Genomic DNA, 26,153 nt, shown 5'->3' with positions numbered 1-26,153 from the left:
ATGCTATACAGTAGAGATATTATGCTATACAGTAGAGTATCTATGCTATACAGTAGAGATATTATGCTATACAGTAGAGATATTATGCTATACAGTAGAGTATCTATGCTATACAGTAGAGATATTATGCTATACAGTAGAGCTATTATGCTATACAGTGGAGATATTATGCTATACAGTAGAGTATCTATGCTATACAGTAGAGATATTATGCTATACAGTAGATATATTATGCTATACAGTAGAGTATTTCTGCTATACAGTAGAGATATTATGCTATACAGTGGATATATTATGTTATACAGTAGAGATATTATGCTATACAGTAGAGTATATATGCTATACAGTAGAGATATTATGCTATACAGTGGATATATTATGTTATACAGTAGAGTATTTATGCTATACAGTAGAGATATTATGTTATACAGTATAGATATTATGCTATACAGTGGAGATATTATGCTATACAGTAGAGTATTTATGCTATACAGTAGAGATATTATGCTATACAGTAGAGATATTATGCTATACAGTAGAGTATTTATGCTATACAGTAGAGATATTATGCTATACAGTAGAGATATTATGCTATACAGTAGAGTATTTATGCTATTCAGTAGAGATATTATGCTATACAGTAGAGTATTTATGCTATACAGTAGAGATAATATGTTATACAGTAGAGATGTTATGCTATACAGTAGAGATATTATGCTATACAGTGGATATATTATGTTATACAGTAGAGTATTTATGCTATACAGTAGAGATATTATGCTTTGAAATTATGGTTGTAGTTCCATCTTTCCCAGATGTTAAAAAATAAATCCACATGTAATTTCGCAAAGTAGCTCCTAATTTAGGTTAGATTATTAATCTAATATGGTCCACTAGAAAATAACTTTCCCTTGACTGAAGAGTAAACTGGGTAACACTTTATTTGGATGCCGGTAAATACGGTAGATGCCAGACTAAAGATGTCTTTGAGGTCGGTAAGAAGTCCATGGTATTCAGGGGGGATTGACTGACAGGTCTGCTTTTCACCTACAGGCTGGAGGAGAACTATGAGATTGCAGAAGGGGTTTGTATCCCCCGCAGTGCTCTCTACATGCACTACCTGGACTTCTGTGAGAAGCACGACACACAGCCTGTCAACGCCGCCAGCTTTGGGAAGGTAGGACACAGCACTCTGACCCATCACTGACCAGTTTAACAGTAAATTTAGGAGGGCCTGCTTGGTTTAGCCCAAACTAATGTTGTGAACATAATACTTCACAGAAAGAGAAAGTGAAATAGCCCCATTGGTGCAGTAGGCTATACCTGCGTAGGAAGGTTACCTTTTTCAGAACTATCTTCTTCATAGACAATAGTAAAACATGAAGGGGGAAATAAATAGCATTGAATAGCATGCTTACTGATTGTGTATGTAAATCAGTCTCATGGCTTGTAACGGTATATTTGCAAAGTAATATCGACATGTACAGTGCCTTCGGGAAGTATTCAGACCCCTTGACTTTTTCCACATTTTGTTACGTTACGGTCTTATTCTAAAATAGATTCAATAAATAAAAATCCTCAAAAATCTACACACAATATCCCATAATGACAAAACAAAAACAAGTTTTTTAGACATTGTTGCTAATTTATTAAAAACTAAAAACTAAAATACCACATTTACATACATTTTCAGACCTTTTGCTATGAGACTGAAAATTGAGCTCAGATGCATCCTGTTTCCATTGGTCATCCTTGAGATGTTTCTACAACTTGAATGGAGTCCACCTGTGGAAAATTCAATTGATTGGACATGATTTGGAAAGGCAAACACCTGTATATATAAGGTCCCACAGTTGACAGTGCATGTCAGAGGAAAAACCAAGCCATGAGGTCAAAGGAATTGTCCGTAGAGCTCCGAGATAGGATTGTGTCGAGGCACAGATCTGGGGAAGGGTACCAAAAAATGTCTGCAGCATTGAAGGTCCCCAAAAACACAGTGGCTTCCAACATTCTTAAATGGAAGAAGTTTGGAAATACCAAGACTCTTCCTAGAGCTGGCCACCTGGCCAAACGGAGCAATCGGGGGAGAAGGGCCTTGGTCAGGGAGGTGACCAAGAACCCGATGGTCACTCTGACAGAGCACCAGAGTTCCTCTGTGGAGATGGGAGAACATTCCAGAAGGACAGCCATCTCTGCAGCACTCCACCAATCAGGCCTTTATGGTATAGTGGCCAGATGGAAGCCACGCCTTAGTAAAAGGCACATGACAGCCCACTTGGAGTTTGCCAAAAGGCACCTAAAGACTCTCAGAACATGTGAAACAAGATTATCTTGTCTGATGAAACCAAGATTGAACTCTTTAGCCTGTATGCCAAGCGTCACATCTGGAGGAAACCTTCCAACAGGACAACGACTCTAAGCACACAGCCAAGACAACGCAGGAGTGGCTTCAGGACAAGTCTCTGAGTGGCCCTGTCAGAGCCCGGACTTTAACTCGATCAAACATCTCTGGAGAGATCTGAAAATAGCTGTGCAGCAATGCTCCCCATCCACCCTGACAGAGCTTGAGAGGATCTGCAGAGAAGAATGGGAGAAACTCCCCAAATACACACACGTGTGCCAAGCTTGTAGCGTCATACCCAAGAAGACTCGAGGCTGTAATCGATGCCAAAGGTGCTTCAACAAAGTACTGAGTAAAGGGTCTGAATACTTTTGTAAATGTAATGTTTTTTTTAATATATATAATTTAGCAACAATTTCTTAAAACCTGTTTTTGCTTTGTTGTTATTAGGTATTGTGTGTAGATGTTGAGGGGGGAAAAACAATTGAATGAATTTTATAATAACAACCTAACCTAACAAAATGTGGAAAAAGTCAAGGGGTCTGAATACTTTCTGAAAGTACTGTAGTTATTGAGAGCCAACGGAACAGCCCACTGATGGTTCCTCTGAAAACCACTGGACTGATTACCCAGCTAGAGCAAACATGCTCGCCTCTGTTCCCGAAACCCAGAGACGCCCGTTTACCCAACTACTCCCAGCCACCCCGAACACCCGGACCCTGACCCCCAGCCCCATCCTCATCCCACTCCCCCACCCCATCCCTCCCCAGCTCCTGTCGGAGGATATTGAAAAAGAGAAGGGGCCTGGATTAATGTGTAATTAAAGGAAATTTGGAAGGGTGAGATGTTGCGGAATGTTAGATCAGTGGCTGGAGCAGTGTGGGGTGTCCTTTAGGAAGGCTTCATTGATTCGGGACAAAAAAACGAGCAAGGGCCTGGGCTGCCTCCCTGTCTGCTCATTTATCAAGCGGGGCTTGACAGAAACTTCACAGCTTGGCCTCTTTTTTCACCCCACACAATGGAAAGCTCCACTGTTTGCTAAAGTTTCTGCACCAGGAGCTTGAACCAAGGAGCCAATCTCATGGACAAAAAGAAAAAGGGGGAGGGGAGAGATTTTGTAGAGGTTTTTAATATATATAAAAAATAATACCCCTGAACATGTAAAAAAAAAAAAATGGTTCCCAAAGCCTTTTTCTCCAATACAGACCTCCCTGGGGTTAAGGCTCTGGGAACTTCACAGCTCTTCACATCTAGAACAGACCTCATTAAACAGATACTAAACCCAAAACATTTGAGATACTTTCACTTGATTCATTGATATGTTCAATATGGATTTTCCTGTCATTCTTTGAGCTGTACAAGAATATCAATAATTCTGGATGGGGTTGTTACTTCAGCCTCTAGCTGAGGAAATTGTGGACTTTTTTCTTGAGTTGTCCTTTTAGTGTATCTCTTCCTTTACATCTACAGTGTGATATCCTGTCAAGAGTGATAATGCATTTTTAATAGGTGCTTTACATGGAGGATATACACATGAAAAAGCATGAAGAATCTCACAGAGGAAAAATAATTGATACACTTCAAAATTCTCTGATTCTAACAGATTATTAGACAACAGTTTCCACAACTAACCACAAGAAGACTGGGGACCAGGGGACAGTCAAAGTAAGTCAACGTTGTTTTCTACTTTTAAGATCAAAATTCCTCAATGCATGAGCTGTCATGTCCTTCTTTGTGCACATTGGTTTTCATATTTTTTTCTTTAATTCAAGAGAAACACCATTGTTTCGTATGATGAAAGTTAAAAGTTCAACCTTTCAATGAAAAAATACTCCGTATCGGAGAATGATAGTTGGATGGAGATAGTGAAGAGTGAGAGCCTGCTTTTAAGGATTCTTCAAGCCAGTACTCTTCACTATTTGAGGATGCAACCCCTCAAAATCCTATGATGACCTGCCACACCCTCACACCCAGATTAAGGCTCTTTAGTGGAAATGTTGGTCAAATAAATCCACAGCAAGAAAAGATGACTGTGAAAACTTTATTTTCCATTTATACACATCTCTAACAACTATTCTCTAAAGGTACCACTACTATGGCATCGCTGTGAAGGAGAGTTCCCAGTACTACGATGTGATGTATTCCAAGAAGGGGGCGGCGTGGGTGAACGAGACTGGCAAGAAGGAGGTCACCAAGCAAACAGTGGCGTATTCACCACGCTCCAAACTGGGGACGCTCCTGCCAGACTTTCCAAATGTCAAAGACCTAAATCTGCCCGCCAGTCTGTCAGAAGAGAAGGTAAACAGGACTCTAAAACGTCCCACAACCCCCTCCTCTTTCGTCCCTCTCGCACCCTCTGGCTCTCTCCTTTTATCTGCCCCGGACCTTCACTGAGTCTGGGTTAAGAGAAGAAGGACCTTGAGGATTTATATGTTTCTGGCTTCTCACTAACTCTTAATCTTGTGGGGAGATAATAAGATCCAGTGCGGGACAAAGGACAAGCTCTAGCTGTCCTGCTTTTAAAAGAGGGGGTCATCATTTTCAATGGTTTGTGAGTTGCTGATCTCTAAAGCTGGTTTTATGTAACATAGTTTTGGCGTGGGACCTGTTGCAGGTATTTATTGCTGCTGAGGCTCTTGGAAGGGATTTATTGTCTTGTTTTTTGTATCAATCTCTTCGTGTATTATATCACTTGAAAACACTAGCTGCCGTATAAATATTGTAGTTGAATCCAGTTCCCCGATTAGAATATATCCTAACTGAAGCAGCATCCTGGTCATTCACTAAGAAAGTCACTAAGAAACAGTATGTCCCTTTGATAAGTAGAAGTGTGTTACCGACTTGGACCACGTTATTGCCATGCATTTAGAGTACATTAAGAAAGCATTCAAGCCTCTTGACTTTTTCACATTTTATTACGTTACTGACTTATTCTAAAATTGATTAAATAATTTCCCCCCCTCAATCTACACACAATACCTCATAACGACAAAGCAAAAACATTTAGACAACATTTTTAAAAGAAATACCTTATTTACATAAGTATTCAGACCCTTTGATGTCTCGAAATTGAGCTCAGGTGCATCCTGAATCTATTGCTCATCCTTGAGATGCTTCTACAACTTGATTGGAGTCCTCCTGTGGTAAATTCAATTGATTGGACATGATTTGGAAAGGCACACACCTGTCTGTATATGGTCCCACAGTTGACAATGCATGTCAGAGCAAAAACCAAGCCATGAGGTTCAAAGGAATTGTCCGGTGAGCTCCGACACAGATCTGGGGAAGGGTATCAAAACATTTCTGTGGATTGAAGGTCCCCAAGAACACAGTGGCCTCCATCATTCTTAAATGGAAGACATTTGAAACCACCAAGACTCTTCTGAGAGCTGGCCCCCCGGCCAAACTGAGCTATCGGGGGAGAAAGGTCTTGGTCAGGGAGGTGACGAAGAACACGATGGTCACTCTAACAGAGCTGAGAGATGGGAGAACCTTCCAGAAAGACAACTATCTCGGCAGCACTCCACCACTCAGGCCTTTATGGTAGAGTGGCCAGACGGAAGGCACATGAAAGCCCGCTTAGAGTTTGCAAAAAGGCACCTAAAGCACTCTGAGACCATGAGAAACAAAACTCTCTGGAGTGACGAAACCAAGATTGAACTCTTTGGCCTGAATGCCAAATGTTACGTCTGGAGGAAACTTGGCACCATCCCTACGGTGAAGCATGGTGGTGGCAGCATCATGCTGTGGGGATGTGTTTCAGCGGCAGGGACTGGGATACTAGTCAGGATCAAGGGAAAGATGACTGGAGAAAAGTACAGAGAGATCCTTGATGAAAACCTGCTCCAGAGTGTTCAGAACCTCAGACTGAGGCGAAGGTTCACCTTCCAACAGGGCAACGACCCTAAGCACACAGCCAAGACAACACAGGAGTGGCTTCAGGACAAGTCTCTGAATGTCCTTGAGTGGCCCTGCCTGAGCCCGGACTTGAACCTGATTGAACATCTCTGGATAAACCTGAAAATAGCTGTGCATCGATGCTCCCCATACAACCTGATAGAGCTTGTGCCAAGCCTGTAGCATCATACCCAATAAGATTCAAGGCTGTAATCGCTGCCAAAAGTTCTTCAACAAAGTACTGAGTAAAGGGTCTGAATACTTATGTATATGTAATTTCAGTTAAACAATGTTTATACATTTGCAAATATTTCTAAAAACCTGTTTTTGCTTTGTCATTATGAGGTATTGTGTGTAGATTGATGAGGGAAAAAACAATTTAATACATTTTTGAATAAGGTTGTTACGTAACAAAATGTGGAAAAAGTCAAGGGGTCTGAATACTTTCCGAATGCACTGTGTAACTCAGTGTTCTCTGCATTTTCCTACAGGTGTCAACGTTCATCATGATGTACAGAACTCACTGCCAGAGGATACTGGATACAGTAATACGCGCAAACTTTGACGAGGCAAGCCACTTTTCACATCTGTCCATCTCAATATCTCTCTCATCGTCACTCAATGCATAGTTTTACCTCAACTGTATTCACATCCTAGAATACCTTTGTCTGTACATTATGCCTTGAATCTATTCTATCACGCCCAGAAACCTGCTCCTTCTACTCTCTGTTCCAAACGTACTAGACGGACAGTTCTTATAACCGTACCCTTATCCTACTCCTCCTCTGTTCCTCTGTTGCCCTAGACACCATATGTGAATTGATTGCCCCCCATCTATCTTCAGAGCGCGTGCTGTTAGGTGACCTAAACTGGGACATGCTTAACAATCCTACAATCTAAGCTTGATGCTCTCAATTTCACACAAATGATCAATGAACCTACCAGGTACAAACCCAAATCTGTAAACACGGGCAACCTTATAGATATCATCCTAACCAACCTGCCCTCCAAATAAACCTCTGCTGTCTTCAATGAGGACCTCAGCGATCACTGCCTCATTGCCTGTGTCCGTAATGGGTCTGCAGTCAAACGACCACCCCTCATCACTGTCAAACGCTCCCTAAAACACTTCAGCTAGCAGGCCTTTCTAATCAACCTGGCCCGGGTATCCTGGAAGGATATTGACCTCATTCCGTCAGTAGAGGATGCCTGGTTATTCGTTAAAAGTGCCTTCCTCACCATCTTAAAATAAGCATGCCCCATTTAAAAAATTTAGAACCAGGAACAAATAATATTTTCCACCATAATTTGCAAATAAATTCATAAAAAATCCTACAATGTGATTTTCTGGATTTTTTCTCTCATTTTGTCTGTCATAGTTGAAGTGTACGTACCTGTGATGAAAATTACAGGCCTCTCTCATCTTTTTAAGTGGGAGAACTTGCACAATTTGTGGCTGACTAAATACTTTTTGCCCCACTGTAGCCCTTGGTTCACTCCAGACTTGACTGCCCTTGACCAGCACAAAAACATCCTGTGGCGTACTGCATTAGTATCAAATAGTCCCCGCGATATGCAACTTTTCAGGGAAGTTAGGAACCAATATACATAGGCAGTTAGGAAAGCAAAGGCTAGCTTTTTCAAACAGAAATGTGCATCCTGTAGCACAAACTCCAAAAGGTTCTGGGACACTGTAAAGTCCATGGAGAATAAGGTTGCCCGTGTTCCCACCGTACCTTCTCCGCTGTGCAATCTGGTTTCCGAGCCGGTCACGGGTGCACCTCAGCCACGCTCAAGGTACTAAACGATATCATAACCGCCATCGATAAAAGACAGTACTGTGCAGCAGTCTTCATCGACCTCGCCAAGGCTTTCGACTCTGTCAATCATCATATTCTTATCGGCAGACTCAATAGCCTCGGTTTCTCGGATGACTGCCTTGCCTGGTTCACCAATTACTTTGCAGACAGAGTTCAGTGTGTCAAATCGGAGGGCATGCTGTCCGGTCCTCTGGCAGTCTCTAAACTCTCCTTCCAGACTCACATCAAACATCTCCAATCGAAAATCAAATCAAGAGTCGGCTTTCTATTCCGCAACAAAGCCTCCTTCACTCACGCTGCCAAGCTTACCCTAGTAAAACTGACTATACTACCGATCCTCGATTTCGGCGATGTCATCTACAAAATGGCTTCCAACACTCTACTCAGCAAACTGGATGCAGTCTATCATAGTGCCATCCGTTTTGTCACCAAAGCACCTTATACCACCCACCACTGCGACTTGTATGCTCTAGTCGGCTGGCCCTCGCTACATATTCGTCGCCAGACCCACTGGCTCCAGGTCATCTACAAGTCCATGCTAGGTAAAGCTCCGCCTTATCTCAGTTCACTGGTCACGATGACAACACCCATCCGTAGCACACGGTCCAGCAGGTGTATCTCACTGATCATCCCTAAAGCCAACACCTCATTTGGCTGCCTTTCGTTCCAGTACTCTGCTGCCTGTGACTGGAACGAACTGCAAAATCGCTGAAGTTGAGACTTTTATCTCCCTCACCAACTTCAAACATCAGCTATCCGAGCAGCTAACCAATCGCTGCAGCTGTACATAGTCTATTGGTAAATAGCCCACCCATTTTCACCTACCTCATTCCCATACTGTTTTTATACTGTTTTTTTTATTTATTTATTTACTTTTCTGCTCTTTTGCACACCAATATCTCTACCTGTACATGACCATCTGATCATTTATCACCCCAGTGTTAATCTGCAAAATTGTATTATTCGCCTACCTCCTCATGCCTTTTGCACACATTGTATATAGACTGCCCATTTTTTTTTCTACTGTGTTATTGACTTGTTAATTGTTTACTCCATGTGTAACTCTGTGTTGTCTGTTCACACTGCTATGCTTTATCTTGGCCAGGTCGCAGTTGCAAATGAGAACTTGTTCTCAACTAGCCTACCTGGTTAAATAAAGGTGAAATAAATAAATAAAATAAAATAAGAGCACCTCCTCCCAGCTGCCCACTGCACTGAGGCTAGGAAACACTGTCACCACCAATAAATCTGCGCTAATTGAGAATTTCAATAAGAATTTTTCTACGGCTGGCCATGCTTTTCACCTGGCTACCCCGACCCCGGTCAAGAGCCATGCGACCCCCACAGCAACTTGCCCAAGCCTCCCCATTTCTCCTTCACCCAAATCCAGATAGCTGGTGTTCTGAAAGATCTGCAAAATCTGGACCCCTACAAATCAACCGGGCTAGACAATCTGGACCCTCTCTTTCTAAAATTATCCGCCAAAATTGTTGCAACCCCTATTACTAGCCTGTTCAACCTCTCTTTCATATCGTCTGATATCCTCAAAGATTGGAAAGCTGCCATGGTCATCACCCTCTTCAAAGGGGGAGACATTCTAGACCCAAACTGCTACAGACCTATATCTATCATTCCCTGCCTTTCTAAGGTCTTCGAAAGCCAAGTTAACACACAGATCACCGACCATTTCGAATCCCACCGTACCTTCTCCGCTATGCAAACTGGTTTCCGAGCTGGTCATGGGTGCACCTCAGCCACGCTCAAGGTCCTTAATGATATCATAACCGCCATCGATAAGAGACAATACTGTGCAGCTGTATTCATCGACCTGGCCAAGGCTTTCGACTCTGTCAATTACCACATTCTTATCGGCAGACTCAACAGCCTTGGTTTCTCAAATGACTGCCTCGCCTGGTTCACCAACTACTTCTCAGACAAGAGTTCAGTGCGTCAAATCGGAGGGCCTGTTGTGCGGACCTCTGGCAGTCTCTATGGCGATGCCAAAGAGTTCAATCCTCGGGCAGACTCTTTTCTCTGTATACATCAATGATGTCCCTGATCCACCTCTACGCAGATGACACCATTCTGTATACTTCTGGCCCCTCCTTGGACACTGTGTTAACTAACCTCCAGAAGAGATTCAATGCTATACAACTCTCCTTCCTTGGCCTCCAACTGCTCTTAAATGCAAGTAAAACTAAATGCATGTTCTTCAACCGATCGCTGCCCACACCTGCCCGCCCATCCAGCATCACTACTCTGGACGGTTCTGACTTAGAATATGTGGACAACTACAAATACCTAGGTGTCTGGTTAGACTGTAATCTCTCCTTCCAGACTCACATTAAACATCTCCAATCCAAAGTTAAATCTAGAATCGGCTTCCTATTTCACAACAAAGCCTCCTTCACTCATGCTGCCAAACATACCCTCGTAAAACTGACTATCCTACCGATCTTTGACTTCGGCGATGTCATTTACAAAATAGCCTCCAGCACTCTACTCAATAAATTGGATGCAGTCTATCACAGTGTCATCCGTTTTGTCACCAAAGCCCCATACTGTATACTACCCATCACTGCGATCTGTATGCTCTCGTTGGCTGGCCCTCGCTTCATATTCGTCGTCAAACCCACTGGCTCCAAGTCATCTATAAGTCTTTGCTAGGTAAAGCTCCGCCTTATTTCAGCTCACTGGTCACCATAGCAGCACCCACCCGTAGCACGCGCCCCAGCAGGTATATTTCACTGGTCACCCCCAAAGCCAATTCCTCTATCGGCTGGCTTTCCTTCCAGTTCTCTGCAGCCAATGACTGGAACGAACTGCAAAAATCACTGAAGCTGGAGACTCACATCTCCCTCACTAGCTTTAAGCACCAGCTGTCAGAGCAGCTCACAGATCACTGCACCTGTACATAGCTCATCTGTAAATAGCCCATCCAACTACCTCATCCCCATACTGTTATTTTCTGTTATCTCTACTTGCACACTCATCTTCTGCACATCTATCACTCCAGTGTTTAATTGCTATATTGTAATTATTTAGCCACTATGGCCTATTTATTGCCTTACCTCCCTGATCCTACCTCATTTGCACACACTGTATATAAACTTTTTCAATTGTATTATTGACTGTATATTTGTTTACTCCATGTGTAACTCTGTGTTGTTGTTTGCGTTGCACTGCTTTGCTTTACTATGGCCAGGTCACAGTTGTAAATGAGAACTTGTTCTCAACTAGCCTACCTGGTTAAATAAAGGTGAAATAAATAAATAAAATAAAAGATGCCCCTTTATTTACCAGTCCCACTAAATGGATCAGGCCTTTGTGGTTATTTTTTTGTGGACTTTTTTTATTCTCTTTTTGAAATTTGTTCAAAAAAAGAAAAGATTATGATTCCAAATTAAAACCTGCTACAAGTCTATCACAAGAAACTGCTTCTAACTTGAATTCACAATATTGTTCATCAATATTGTTTAAGTCTCTCTAGTCTCTTTAGTTGTATTGTACATGATGTTAAGACAATAACCCTCCTATAACCCTCCTCTCTTGGGTGTCTCCAGGTCCAGAGCTTCCTGCTGCACTTTTGGCAGGGCATGCCCCCGCACATGCTCCCTGTCCTGGGCTCCTCCACTGTGGTCAACATTGTGGGCGTCTGTGACTCCATCCTCTATAAGGCAATCTCTGGGGTTCTCATGCCCACAGTCCTTCAAGCACTGCCTGATAGGTGAATGAGTGTGCACTGTCGCTCCTATCCACTCCCCAGGGATGAGTAATACTACAATCCTGTGTTTCAGCCCAACATTTCAAATTCATAGACAGATCTATGAATGCAAAGACTGACAGTCCATGAGATCCACACAGTTTTAAACATACTTTGACCTGTATATTGTTTGTTTAAAAGACTGGCTTGGCAAACTTGCCATTTTGAGAGCTTCCCACTGGGCACACACTGGTTGAATCAATGTTGTTTCCACGTTATACAATTACGTTGACCCAATGTGGAATAGATGTTGAAATGACATCTGTGCCCAGTGGGTTGGGACTATAAGGTTCTATCTGCCTAAATGTGATTCTGAGACAATTGGCTTTAAAGTTCTGAACCCTCATTGGTTTGAATGGTGTCAGCAATTTTGATCTTCTTTTTAACTTAACAACATGAATTGGGGTATTTAGAGTATATGGGTAAAGAACATTGAACAGAACAAGGCTATGTCAATGACAATTTGTTTGGCAAAACTGCAGATAGAGCCTTATAGCCTCGTTTTGCCTCGTTATTTGTGATGTAATTTAGATGTACTCTATGTGTGTTGATCCAGTTTGACCCAGGTTATCCGGAAGTTTGCCAAACAGCTGGATGAGTGGCTTAAAGTAGCACTTCACGACCTGCCTGAAAACCTGAGGAATATCAAGTTCGAATGTAGGTGTCTGCATTGAAAAATAACATTGTTACTCTTACTCCTATTATGACAACAATGATGATATACTGAGTCTTAGAATAAGAAGAAAGCGCCGATTTTAGAATACTGGTTCCGATAGCTAAATGGTATTCTGTATAAAGCACAACAGTTCATATTTCCTCTCCATTTCATCCACAGTATCTAGAAGATTTTCTCAGGTTCTCAAGCGGCAGACATCTTTGAACCATCTATGTCAGGTAGCTATATCCCTGTATCAATGTAATGAAATCCACATGATGATATGACTGATAAAGATATATGCAGTGTGTATCACCATCTAATAATGCACTATCTAATAATGTGTGTTTTGATGCGTCTCTGGGAAGGCGTCGCGGACGGTGATCCACAGTGCAGACATCACCTTTCAGATGATGGAGGACTGGAGGAACGTGGACCTGAACAGCATCACCAAGCAGACACTTTACACCATGGAGGACACACGGGAGGAGCAACGGCGGCTCATCATCCACTGTAAGGGCAAGACAAGCCCACACGTAGGAACGCAGACACAGACTTATGTGCACAAACACACACACACACACACACACACACACACACACACACACACACACACACACACACACACACACACACACACACACACACACACACACACATATACACAATCCCTGTAACAGCATTCACATGAAGTTACGTTTAGTCCCAAAGTCTAGAAACCACATTCTAAACAACCCTCTTGAGCTCCAATACACTTTACTTAAATTGCTTGCTCTCCTTCATGCATTGTAGGAGAGAAATGCACTTCATTCCCACACACCCACAACTGCCAATAACACACAGTAGATGTCACCCATTGGACAATCATTCCCACGGCCAGGAAAGTCAAGCCGTAATGATGGAGGCTGAAAGGTTAAGCAAGTTGACTCTGCTCTGAAACACCCCGTGGAGCATCTCAAATTCATTTCAGCAGTATCCCTCTGAAATGGCCGTGATAGGGTCAGAGGTCACAGATTGGCTGGTGTCGCATAAAAAACTCTAATTCTGTTCTATTAGACAAAGAGAAATTATGCACAATAGCAACAAATAAGATACATAGCCACATACAATACATACTGTATATGCTGCTGGTTTTGGTAGTTTGATTGATTTAAGTAATGGTTATTTAGGTCCACACACTACAATTTTTCCACTTCTTAATTTGATCCAAATTGTTATCTGTTGCTATGTGTTGACAAACTGTGGCTAGATGCAGCTCTCGTCTCCTTCCTCTCTCAGTGTACCAGGAGTTTGACCGTCTTTTGGAGGAGCAGTCTCCTATAGAGGGCTACATAGAGTGGCTGGACTCCATGGTGGACCGCTGTGTTGTCAAGGTCAGTTAAAGAACTCATGACTTCATATTTCCACAAAAACATATTTTTTTATGCCCTGTTAAGATCTAGGATATATCATCAGAAAACATCCAGACATCTTCTTGAGGCATGTGCTTTCTACTATTGCTACAGCATGGCGTATGCTGTTTGTAGGGGGAAAGTATAGAAATAACCTCTTCAATTGTCCCCCTAAAAATGTCCACAGTGACGTATGTGTTACATTTACCAAGGCCATTCTGGACGACAATGTGTTATTTTATTGTTGAAGTATATTTATACAGCAAATCAGTAAGGATTATGGCCCTTTAAAAATAAACTATGCATTTGAATGACATCCGTTTCCCCATGCTGATGCAGAGCCACTCTCCTAGTTAATGATGTCTTCATGGCTCCCATTTGCGGCCATTATGCTCCAGATATGGGCTTGTAAAATGTTGTTGCCCTGGCAACGTCCTGGACTCCCCAGACAATGGTTCAATGGGAAGGCCTGTCCCCAGGGGCAAATTAAATAGTTAACTTGTTGACATGTTTTTCGTTCCTGAGGGTTAAGCCCCAATACGATCCCAGGGGTTAATTCTCTCCCTCCCCAACCCTCCCCTTCTTTTCTCATGGAAATGTCCCCTTTAGGTGGCAGGGAAGAGGCCTGGGTGCCTGAAGAAGGTGGCCCAGCAGTTCCTGCTCATGTGGTCGTGTTTCGGGACACGAGTCATCCGGGATATGACCCTCCACAGTGCGCCTAGCTTTGGTGAGTGGTTGGATCTAGCATTGGGCTGGGGCATGTATTAGCCGACACAGGAAAACAGTTTGTTATAGGGGGGTTATGTAATGTTATTGGAGCATGTTGCTGGTGTCACTAGTGTCAGACAGTAGTTGACTAGAAAATACTTTGAAGAACACAAACAGATTACCCAGGGCATTGTCCCAAAACGTGCTGAACTGAGATATGAATATGCTACTATGCACAGGTCCAAAAGTAGTTTAAGCCCCTCACCCATTTTTGGGAAATGATCATAAGAAAAGCAGAGAATCCCCTTCGATTGTTCTCCCAATCCAAAACAGAGGGAAAGCGTGGTCGTAAGATGGCTGCCTTGTTGGCATGGCACCCCTAGCCTTTACTTTACTAGCTAGCGGTGCATGACCAAGGCACTGAAATATATAGGGGCTGTAAAATGTTTAAAAAATGACTCCCCTTCCCTCTCCTCTCCCCTTCAGGCCTGTCTGTTAATATCAAAGCCACAGCTGGTTGCAGTGTTTTGATAAAACAGCTCTCTGTGCAAAAACAGTTAATTAACAATGGCTACCCCCCTCCCCCCCATGTGTTTGCCTATCTTTTCAATTTTATGACCAAGCAGTATTGCATTACTCCATTCCGTGAATAGCTGCTGGTGTTTATTATGCGCACGATGGCTGGAGTGACCAGCACAATGTCACAATTGTGTCACGCTCCTTTCCTTCCCCAGCGACAGTCTCAGTCATTTCCCATACCAGACCCAGGGGTCAGCTGTCATATTTGGGGCAGTGACTTTGTACCAGGAAACAAGAAACAGCCCCCCGTCTCTTTTGATGACAATGACTGCCCAGTTGTTCTGCTCCCTCACATGCTATAATAATCAATGGTGTAACGCAGTTTTGCGAAGCCTGCCCGAAAGGTTAGAGCAAAGGTGTGTTTAGTAGTAGTTATATAGGATGAACCATGACTAGAATACAGTATATACATATAAAGTGGGTAAAACAGTATTCAAGTGACCAGTGTTCAATAACTCTATATACAGTTGAAGTCGGAAGTTTACATACACTTAGGTTGGAGTCATTAAAACTCGTTTTTCAACCACTCCACATATTTCTTGTTAACAAACTATAGTTTTGGCAAGTCGGTTAGGACATCTACTTTGTGCATGACACAAGTCATTTTTTCCAACAATTGTTTACAGACAGATTATTTCACTTATAATTCTCTGTATCACAATTCCAGTGGGTCAGAAGTTCACATACGCTAAGTTGACTGTACCTTTAAACAGCTTGGAAAATTCCAGGAAAATTAAGCAGCCGTCATACCGCTCAGGAAGGAGATGAGTTCTGTCTCCTAGAGATGAACGTACTTTGGTGCAAAAAGTGCAAATCAATCCCAAAACAGCAGCAAAGGACCTTGTGAAGATGCTGGAGGAAACCGGTACAAAAGTATCTATATCCACAGTAAAATGAGTCCTATATCGACATAAACTGAAAGGCCAATCAGCAAGGAAGAAGCCACTGCTCCAAAACCGCCATAAAAAAAGTCAGACTATGGTTTGCAACTGCACATGGGGACAAAGATCGTACTTTTTGGAGAAATATCCTCTGGTCTGATGAAACAAAAATATAACTGTTTGGCCATAATGATCATCGTTATGTTTGGAGGAAAAAGGGGGAGGCTTGCAAGCCAAAGAATGCCATCCCAACCACGGGGGTGAAGCACGGGGGTGGCAGCATCATGTTGTGGGGGTGGTTTGTTGCAGAAAGGACTGGTGCACTTCACAAAATAGATGGAATCATTAGGTAGGAAAATTATGTGGATATATTGAAGCAACATCTCAAGACATCAGTCAGGAATTTAAAGCTTGGTCGCAAATGGGTCTTCCAAATGGACAATGACCCCGAGCATACTTCCAAAGTTGTGGCAAAATGGATTAAGGACAACAAAGTCAAAGCCCTGATCTCAATCCCATAGAGAATTTGTGGGCAGAACCGAAAACGTGTGTGTAAGCAAGGAGGCCTACAAACCTGACTCAGTTACACCAGCTCTGTCTGTAGGAATGGGCCAAAATTCACCCAACTTATTGTGGGAAGCTTGTGGAAGGCAACCCGAAACGTTTGACCCAAGTTAAACAATTTAAAGGCAATGCTACCAAATACTAATTGAGTGTATGTAAACTTCTGACCCACTGGGAATGTAATGAAAGAAATAAAAGCTGAAATAAATCATTCTCTCTACTATTATTCAGACATTTCACATTCTTAAAATAAAGTGGTGATCCTAACTGACCTAAGACAGGGAATTTTTACTAGGATTAAATATCAGGAATTGTGAAAAACTGAGTTTAAATGTATTTGGCTCAGGTATATGTAAACCTCCGTACTGTACATAGGGCAAAGCAGTCTCTAAGGTACAGGGTAGAGTACCAGGTGGTAGCTGGCTAGTAACAGTAACGAAAGTTCACGATAGTGTCCTTGGTGGAGGCTGGCCAGTGGCGACTGTTTAACAGCCTGATGGCCTGGAGATAGAAGCTGTTAATCCGTCTCTCGGTCCCAGCTTTGATGCATCTGTACTGTCTCCGCCTTCTAGATGATAAAAGCGAATCATTTAAATGTGCCCTTGAAACTAGCTTTGTTAACGTGCGTATGTCAATATAAAGAAACTTTCATCTCACCTCTCTCTCTGTCTGTCTGTGTGTAGGCTCGTTCCACCTGATCCACCTGATGTTTGATGACTATGTGCTGTACCTACTGGAGTCCCTGCACTGCCAGGAGAGGGCTAACGAGCTCATGAGGTCCATGAAGGCAGAGGGCAACACAGGTCAGACCCCCACTCTGTCAACAACTACTAAGGGAACTGCTTCCAATTCTACTACAGCACTGCTTTGCCACTGCAACTATTAGTATTACTACAATCACAATTACTAGTACTACAATTTCTACTACTTTTACATTTTACTCCTACTATTACTAATAATATTACTAATACTTCTGTATAGGACTTTGGGAATGACCTGTCATACTATCATCAGTATTGCTGCTGCTACAAAAACAACGAGAAATGCATTTTAACAACAACAACAAAAAACGACATGTATTTTGACAGTACTGATATTGAATGCTGTATGAAGTACACTGACTCTTGAGGACATAAGAACCTGCTGTCTCTCGAGTAGTTTATTGACCTCTGACCCCTTCTTATAGCTGAGCAAGAGGAAGAGATGATGCTGACGGAGACCACGCCCACATCCACGTCCCCAGGGCCTTTCTCCCCGGCCAAGTCTGTCACCTCAGTGGGGGTCCCAGCCGCCAGCTCCCCCCCTGCTGCCCAGTCCCCAGAGTACACAGGGGCCACAGCCACCACAGGTGAGAGAGACAGACAGCAACACTGGGGTACTGGGGAGGGAATCTGTTAGTGGGGAGTGTTGCTTGGATATTGAGCTAATACTAGACTGGAGCTACAATACTATAGAAGCAATCCCATTTCCACCATGTTCTGTAGGTAATGTTACGATTATGTCCAACAAAGTACATAATGTCAGATTAATTCATTAATACATAGCAGTTGAATTAAATGATTTATTATAATGGGCATATCCTGCCTGTGCTCATGCATTGGGTTGGTTTCTAAGGGTCACGGCAAGGTAGATTCCTCTGTGCCAATCCCTTTGTCTCTGTGTGTGTATGTGTTACGTGTGTGTGCCAGGAGCTGTTCAGTCATATACCTGGTCCCTTACGTACACAGTGACAACGTCAAGCGGCACCCCTTCTGAGGGCGGACAGCAGCAGCCTTGCATGCGCAGTGGTGCCCCAGTGCCCCCTCCCTCCTCCGCCCATCGACTGCCAGTCTACGCACACCGGGATGAGCACGGGTGAGCTGTCATAGAGGGATTATGAGCTCTCATAGATGGCTGTTATGAGCTGTCATAGAGGGGTAGTGAGCTCTCATAGGGGGGTTATGAGCTGCCATAGAGGGGTTATGAGCTCTCATAGGGTGGTTATAATGTCTTATAGGGGCATTATGAGCTCTCATAGAGGGGTTATAAGCTCTCAAAGAGGGGTTATCTGATTTCTTACAAACAAATGTATGGAAAACATTTAAAGTACTACATTGAATACATGATGTTGACCTGTTTTTGTGCGCACTCTCCAGGTTCACTGGGAGCTATAACTACGGAAGCTACTCCAACCAGCACCCCCATTCCATCCAGAGCCAGTACCCCAGTCTGGCCCATGAACCGGGCATTCCTGCCCCCCTCCATTATCCCGCCTACCACCGCACTTCTGCACAGGTCAGTCCAAACTTGGACTCCCAAATTACAAATCAGACCATATCACCTACATTCACCTGAGAATCTGCTAACGGTGTATACTGGATGGAATCACAGTGGAGAAAATTCTGTAACTTTATACTGGACTACGCACATCCAGTCGAAAAGCATTAGCTTACATTAGCTTGATATTAGCCTCTCAGAGCACACACAACATTTGGTTCTGGTTGCTGAGATTGACTTTATATTTGCTTTTTTGTCATTGAACATATATGTTTCTGGCCTGTTTTATAATACTGAAATGTAGCCACAGAGTCAACAATTCCAACTTTTCACACAGTTCACCACACCTGCAAGACTTTGTTGGTGACAATAGTTGTTCTTGGCTTGGGTCCTGGAGTAGTCTCCATTGTATTTCATTGACGTCAGAGCAGAGAGGGAAGAAAGCCAGTGAAACACTGTATCAAATCCATTACAAAGAGAAAAATTAGACAGTCTGCTGGGTTATTTGACAGAGAAAAGCTGTGAAATCACCTAATAACCATAGTCCATCATTACAGAGGCGCTAGACCCACTGACATATGTGACATTGAATCAGGCAGAATGACGCAGAAGGCATACTTGTTTATTTTTCTTTAACGTGCCACTAAAGACCTCCCTCTGATATCTATTCACATCCCCATGTAATATAGATGTGATATTCCTGGTTGGGTTGTAGGCGAGGCGTCAATTCTATCCTAGCTTTTGTAAGGTTGAATTTTACACAAGGCGGTAAATCAGAGAGGAATGTTAATATGAACAGGATGTGTAAATGAGAATGGGGCTCGTTAGTATGCAAAACACACTCTATAGCATGGCATGCCGGGGGGTATACAAGAGTGAGTGTGAAAGGAGAGAGAGAGAAGAATCCAACAAGAACAAGAGCAGGCGAGAGGAGGAGGGTGCAGCAGCCTTGTGGTGGTGTCGGTGTCGGTGGAGCTCATTCACTGTTATGGCGTCCGCATGCTTCCCAGCTGAAACAGTTCGGAAGAGTTTGTGCATATATTATAATGACAGTTTGTGGGTTTTTGTTCATTTTGGACTTCAGTGAGGGTTTTTTCGGATGTTCGGGCACACACATTTTTTTCTAGAAGTAAACCGAAATCGTTAGCCGAAGTCTACACCCCTTCATCGGTGATTGGTCAACAGTAGGGTTTCTTCAATAAAGTCTTTGTTGTCCTTCAATGAGAGACGACTCATTTTCATGCACATTGTTTCTTTGAAAAATACTGCACCAAACCTCTTAGTTAGATGTAAAACTGTGCGACTAAGAACTCCTCTGCAAAAAAACGTTAAAATGTTGGTCCATTTTCTTGAGTTATTTTAGATTAATTCTGACGAAGTGGTTATGGCATCTCAATATGGACAAACAGTACTATTGCCACTTTTTTCTCATATTTCCAGCGAATGTCTTTTAAGGGATTATGAGAGCACGCTTGCTCAGTTCTGCTAGCCGATTTCAGCAAGGCACCAGCCGAATTGAAGCATACTGATGCCTTTAGCCATAGCAGCGAGTGGTGTGAGTTGACCCTTCTGATGGTAATTTCCTGTCAAGGGTCCTCCAGCCTCCCCCGTCTTTGTAGTGGGAGGAGATCAGATGGTCGTCAGTAGTCTGAATCCCCCTCTCCTCTCTTATCCAGAGAGACTTAAGGCGTCCGCATGCTTCTAAGCCCAAACAGTTCGGAAGAGTTCATGCATATATTATGAAAACATTTTGTGACATTTCTGTTAGTTTTGGACATAGGTAATGTTTTTTTTGGCTGTTCAGGCACACAAGAAGTGGTAGCCGAAGTCTACGCCCCTTCGTCGGTGATTGGTCAACAATAGGGATTCTTCAATAAAGTCTTGTCATTCAACAAGCGACGACTCGTTTTCATGCAAATTTTTTCATTGAGAAATACTGCACCAAACATCTTACTTAGATGTAAAATTGCGTGACTAAGATCTCCTCTGCAGAAACGTCATAATTAATGACAGATTTCTTGAGTTATCTTAGATTAATTTGGACTATTTCGAAGAAGTGGCTACTGGCTACGGTGTCTCAAAATAGACAAACAGTACTATTGCCGCTTTTTTTCTAATTTTCCAATGGTCTGTTAAGGGATTATGCAAGCACACTTGTTTGGTTCGCCTAGCCAAACTGAAGAATGCTGACACCTTTACAGAAGCATTTGGGGTTAAGTGCCTTGCTCGAAGGCACAGACAGATTTTTCACCAAGTCGGCTTGGCGATTCGAACCTGCCGCCCCTGCCCTCTCCTCTCCTCTACTCCACACCAGCGGAAGCAGCAGACAGTGAAAGGTGGTCTAGCCAGTGGCCCGGGTCCCTGTTCTCTGCCTCCCCCTCCCACCACTCAATAGTATCCCAGGGGGGTATTTATTAAAATATTGTTATTCAATGGTCTCTTTTCAGCATGAACAAGAGGTTGCTGAGCCACCCTGACCCGTGATGACAGCCTTTTTCCGTTCCACCATCCCTCATAATCAAACCGACTGTTGCCTGTGTGTTTATATTTAGTGGGATAAAGAGGAAAGACTTTTACTTCCACTTTTGTCCGCCCTGCTCTGAACTTAAATCGGGCACAATGTGTGCGCTTTGTCTGAGTGTGTCTGAGAGGATCTCTCAAGAGGAAGGGAAGGAGAAGACACAAATGGGACACTTTGTTGGATTTCTTGACCAGTCCCAAATATTTTGTAAGAGGAGCTGATTCTGTCCGCGCTGTTAGTCGTCAGTCACCCTGGGCAACGAAAATACTACCGGCTGACCACTTATCCTAGTCCAACGCTCATCTCAGTTTCAGGAAGTGACTTATTTATGTCCATCATTTACAACGTTTTGGTGTGCATAGGGGTTCTACTGTTGATGTTCATTATGAATTATAAACCTCATAGTGTTACAGAGAAATCAAAGATTTGTGTTATGTTACATATCATTTATTACATAAGGGCCAGTAGTTTTGCCCAGTAATATTACGTGACCAGGAAAAACTCTGGAGTCCAGCTATAGCCTCATTAGGGGCAGGGGGTTTCTTCGGTCAGGTCATGTGTTCAGGGAAAAACCCAGCCCTAGATATGATACATACAGTGAGGGGGAAAAGTATTTGATCCCCTGCTGATTTTGTACGTTTGCCCACTGACAAAGAAATGATCAGTCTATAATTTTAATGGTAGGTTTATTTGAACAGTGAGAGACAGAATAACAACAAAAAAATCTAGAAAAACGCATGTCAAAAATGTTATAAATTGATTTGCATTTTAATGAGGGAAATAAGTATTTGACCCCTCTGCAAAACATGACTTAGTACTTGGTGGCAAAATCCTTGTTGGCAATCACAGAGGTCAGACGTTTCTTGTAGTTGGCCACCAGGTTTGCACACATCTCAGGAGGGATTTTGTCCCTCTCCTCTTTGCAGATTTTCTCCAAGTCATTAAGGTTTCGAGGCTGACATTTGGCCACTCGAACCTTCAGCTCCCTCCACAGATTTTCTATGGGATTAAGGTCTGGAGACTGGCTAGGCCACTCCAGGACCTTAATGTGCTTCTTCTTGAGCCACTCCTTTGTGGCCTTGGCCGTGTGTTTTGGGTCATTGTCATGCTGGAATACCAATCCACGACCCATTTTCAATGCCCTGGCTGAGGGAAGGAGGTTCTCACCCAAGATTTGACGGTACATGGCCCCGTCCATCGTCCCTTTGATGCGGTGAAGTTGTCCTGTCCCCTTAGCAGAAAAACACCCCCAAAGCATAATGTTTCCACCTCCATGTTTGACGGTGGGGATGGTGTTCTTGGGGTCATAGGCAGCATTCCTCCTCCTCCAAACACGGCGAGTTGAGTTGATGCCAAAGAGCTCCATTTTGGTCTCATCTGACCACAACACTTTCACACAGTTGTCCTCTGAATCATTCAGATGTTCATTGTCAAACTTCAGACGGGCATGTATATGTGCTTTCTTGAGCAGGGGGACCTTGCGGGCGCTGCAGGATTTCAGTCCTTCATGGCGTAGTGTGTTACCAATTGTTTTCTTGGTGACTATGGTCCCAGCTACCTTGCGATCATTGACAAGATCCTCCCGTGTAGTTCTGGGCTGATTCCTCACCGTTCTCATGATCATTGCAACTCCACGAGGTGAGATCTTGCATGGAGCCCCAGGCCGAGGGAGATTGACAGTTATTTTGTGTTTCTTCCATTTGCGAATAATCACACCAACTGTTGTCACCTTCTCACCAAGCTGCTTGGCGATGGTCTTGTAGCCCATTCCAGCCTTGTGTAGGTCTACAATCGTGTCCCTGACATCCTTGGAGAGCTCTTTGGTCTTGGCCATGGTGGAGAGTTTGGAATCTGATTGATTGATTGCTTCCGTGGACAGGTGTCTTTTATACAGGTAACAAACTGAGATTAGGAGCACTCCCTTTAAGAGTGTGCTCCTAATCTCAGCTCGTTACCTGTATAAAAGACACCTGGGAGCCAGAAATCTTTCTGATTAAGAGGGGGTCAAATACTTATTTCCCTCATTAAAATGCAAATCAATTTATAACATTTTTGACATGCGTTTTTCTGGTATTTTGTTTGGTTATTCTGTCTCTCACTGTTCAAATAAACCTACCATTAAAATTATAGACCGATCATTTCTTTGTCAGTGGGCAAACGTTCAAAATCAGCAGGGGATCAAATACTATTCCCCCTCACTGTACATGTTACATACAGTATAATACCATAAACCTAACACCCAAGATTATCTTCTGTTTGGCAGTACCCACTCAACAGCCAGATGTCACGGATGGAGCCCTGCTTGATGGGAGGTACACCTCGGCTGCACCCTACGCCTGTGACCCCCCGGTGGGCGGATGTCTCACCGGCCAACAGCTGTTACACCAGTCCCCCTATACACTCCTCCCGCTACGCCGCCTCTGGAGACATGTACTCCCCCCTGGCCCCTCGCAGGAACTCTGAGTATGAACACTCTCAACACTTTCCCGGTTTCGCCTACATCAACGGAGAGGCCACTACAGGCTGGGCCAAGTAGGCTTTCAATTCAGCCCTCAGAGAGGAGCTCCCCTTGGCACAGTCATCCCCATGCAGCCTGCCTGCCAAGCCTATGGATGCAAACGTCCCACTGCCTTTCCCCAACACGACCCAGAGGCACCTAATCAGGAGTATCAGTGTAATGGTAAGGGAGAGAGGCTGCAGAGTAGCAACACTGGGTTACCTGAGCCACAGGCCACAGCACAGAGAACCAAGCTAAGATTCAGGACTTCTTCTCACATTACACAATCAGAATATTGTGGTGTATGCCTAGTCTGTTCAGGGCAGCAATCATCTCAATGGTGGAGCTGTTTGCAGAAAATGGCAGTGCAAACGGAGGCAGTCGGAATAATCTCACATATGGAAGTGTGCAGTGTGGCCTACACAGCTGTGCCTTTGCAATCGATAAACACCCATCCCTGCAGTCGACCAACAGATGTAGGATCTTAGTTTTATCACCCTGTTGTTGCAGGAAATATCCTGCACAGTAGTAAATGCAAATTTGTAGTGTATTAAAAGGTTTTAAAAGGCTTCTAGAATTTGTCATTTCCACTTCAAAATGATTTGCCTTAACAAAAAATGTTTCAAACCCTACAAAAATGCTGGAGGATTATTTTTCTGCAGTGAGAAATGTATCAAATTAAGATCCTACATCTGTACCGAGTCAAAAAACACTCATCACCCCTCCCTCCCTGTACTCAGCCACTAATGTACGCAACCAATGTAACTCTGTTAACGTTGTCCACTGTGGCTGACGTCAGTATGGCCTCTTAACGACGTACGCTGTTTTCACTTGGTCAGCACCACCGCATTGCCTGTGTGGGCTCAGAGCAGGCCTCTCAGATGCTGTTCAGAAGACAAGCTTCAGCCTGCTGCAGAACCAGGGTCGTATTCATTACGGCACAACAGAGCAATACATTTTGCAACGGAAAATTACTATAGTATTTCTTATTGGGTTCAGGTTGTCATTCCCTATTTCAGTCTGTTTTCTTCAGTTTGGTGACTAATGAATACAACCCAGGATGGATTGCCTTATTGTTTCACCGCTGGAGTGCTGTGCCTCAGCCAGATTATTTGTGTGCTTTGTCACAAGCTCTGTTGCTGTATTTGTGAGAGGAGGAGGAGATACTATAGATGTATTTTCTGTAACTTTGTAACATGGTGTTCTTTTTTTGTTTGGTTTTCTGTGTTACGGTTGGTATTTTGTTCATTTTTGTATGGATAGTGAAGGAAACATTAACCTAGGTTTGTGTGTTTCATAATGCACTCAAAGCTACTGTGGACCTATTACCCTATGGGTAGGAATAAAAAGGAACAAATATCAAAGTGTAACATATATGAACTCTAGTCACTTTTTTTCTGTAAATAAAAGCACTCGACAACTTCTGTGGTGACAACTGTTCCAGTTTAAACTGATATGTATGTGGAATTATTTGCTGCCACATAAATCATTTTGAAAACCCCAATCAAAATGTGGACCGTGTTCTTATTTCTTCATTCTTCTCTTCTCTCAAACACATACCATTGGTAATAAACATGTCACTGTTCTGCAGTCTGTTTGTGTATAGCCTAGAAACCTTGTTCCATCTCATAGTTTTGGCCAGGGTAGTTTCTTTCCACTGGAGTTCTCCAAACTAACTTGTCTGACTGACAAAAAAATGTTGCTATTATTTCTTGATATTGATGATACACTGATCGTGCTTTGGAAACGTTGATCAATACATTTTCAGAGGAGCGTTCAGTATTACAATGCAATGACACCACACATCTTAATTTACTTGCAGTTTGGCGTGAAAGTATCACCACATAGTAGCTCTTGGTTCAATATTTGGTGTAGCATGTCATTGCACAACTGCCCCTGCCTTAAAGTGGAAATCAGCAGTTGAAACAATAACAAAGCGTTCTCCACGCCCATGTTTCGGTAAAAAGCTGAGGGATGGGGCTGGAGAAATGGAACTACTCTCAAATTCATAAACATATCTATGGATGCAAAGACTGACCATGCATGATATTACAATTATAGTTTTAACCATGTTTTGAGGCTATTTAGTGTTGGCTTATATTTACTTTAACTTTGGAGTAAAACAAGATTATATTTTGTGTTCTAATGATGTATGACAGTTAAACTGAGATAATGACGCATTTATAAGTTATATTCTTCAAAAATCAAGGGGTACATATCATTAATTTATAAGTCCAAAAATGGATGTAGAAATGCAGATTGCCCCTTTAAACCTCCATT

General features: G+C 43.0%; 1 protein-coding gene across 1 annotated transcript in view; it reads left to right on the top strand.

Moving 5' to 3' along the window:
• Positions 1-25,368, top strand: part of LOC115109561 (transcription factor RFX4) — a 30,559-nt gene extending 5,191 nt beyond the window's left edge. The window contains exons 4-18 of the mRNA XM_029634575.2: positions 1,054-1,177; positions 3,945-4,006; positions 4,426-4,639; positions 6,730-6,807; positions 11,622-11,785; positions 12,378-12,478; positions 12,657-12,715; positions 12,845-12,989; positions 13,755-13,849; positions 14,477-14,594; positions 17,283-17,402; positions 17,786-17,947; positions 18,288-18,453; positions 18,735-18,873; positions 23,640-25,368. Of these exons, the coding sequence (XP_029490435.1) occupies positions 1,054-1,177; positions 3,945-4,006; positions 4,426-4,639; positions 6,730-6,807; positions 11,622-11,785; positions 12,378-12,478; positions 12,657-12,715; positions 12,845-12,989; positions 13,755-13,849; positions 14,477-14,594; positions 17,283-17,402; positions 17,786-17,947; positions 18,288-18,453; positions 18,735-18,873; positions 23,640-23,912 (2,020 nt within the window). The 3' untranslated portion in view covers positions 23,913-25,368. The remainder of the gene's footprint in view (positions 1-1,053; positions 1,178-3,944; positions 4,007-4,425; positions 4,640-6,729; positions 6,808-11,621; positions 11,786-12,377; positions 12,479-12,656; positions 12,716-12,844; positions 12,990-13,754; positions 13,850-14,476; positions 14,595-17,282; positions 17,403-17,785; positions 17,948-18,287; positions 18,454-18,734; positions 18,874-23,639) is intronic.
• Positions 25,369-26,153: the final 785 nt, after the last annotated feature.

This window comes from Oncorhynchus nerka, linkage group LG25 (assembly GCF_034236695.1).
Source record: "Oncorhynchus nerka isolate Pitt River linkage group LG25, Oner_Uvic_2.0, whole genome shotgun sequence".
Lineage (NCBI taxonomy): Eukaryota > Metazoa > Chordata > Actinopteri > Salmoniformes > Salmonidae > Oncorhynchus > Oncorhynchus nerka.
This window is presented reverse-complemented; position numbering and strand designations above follow the sequence as displayed.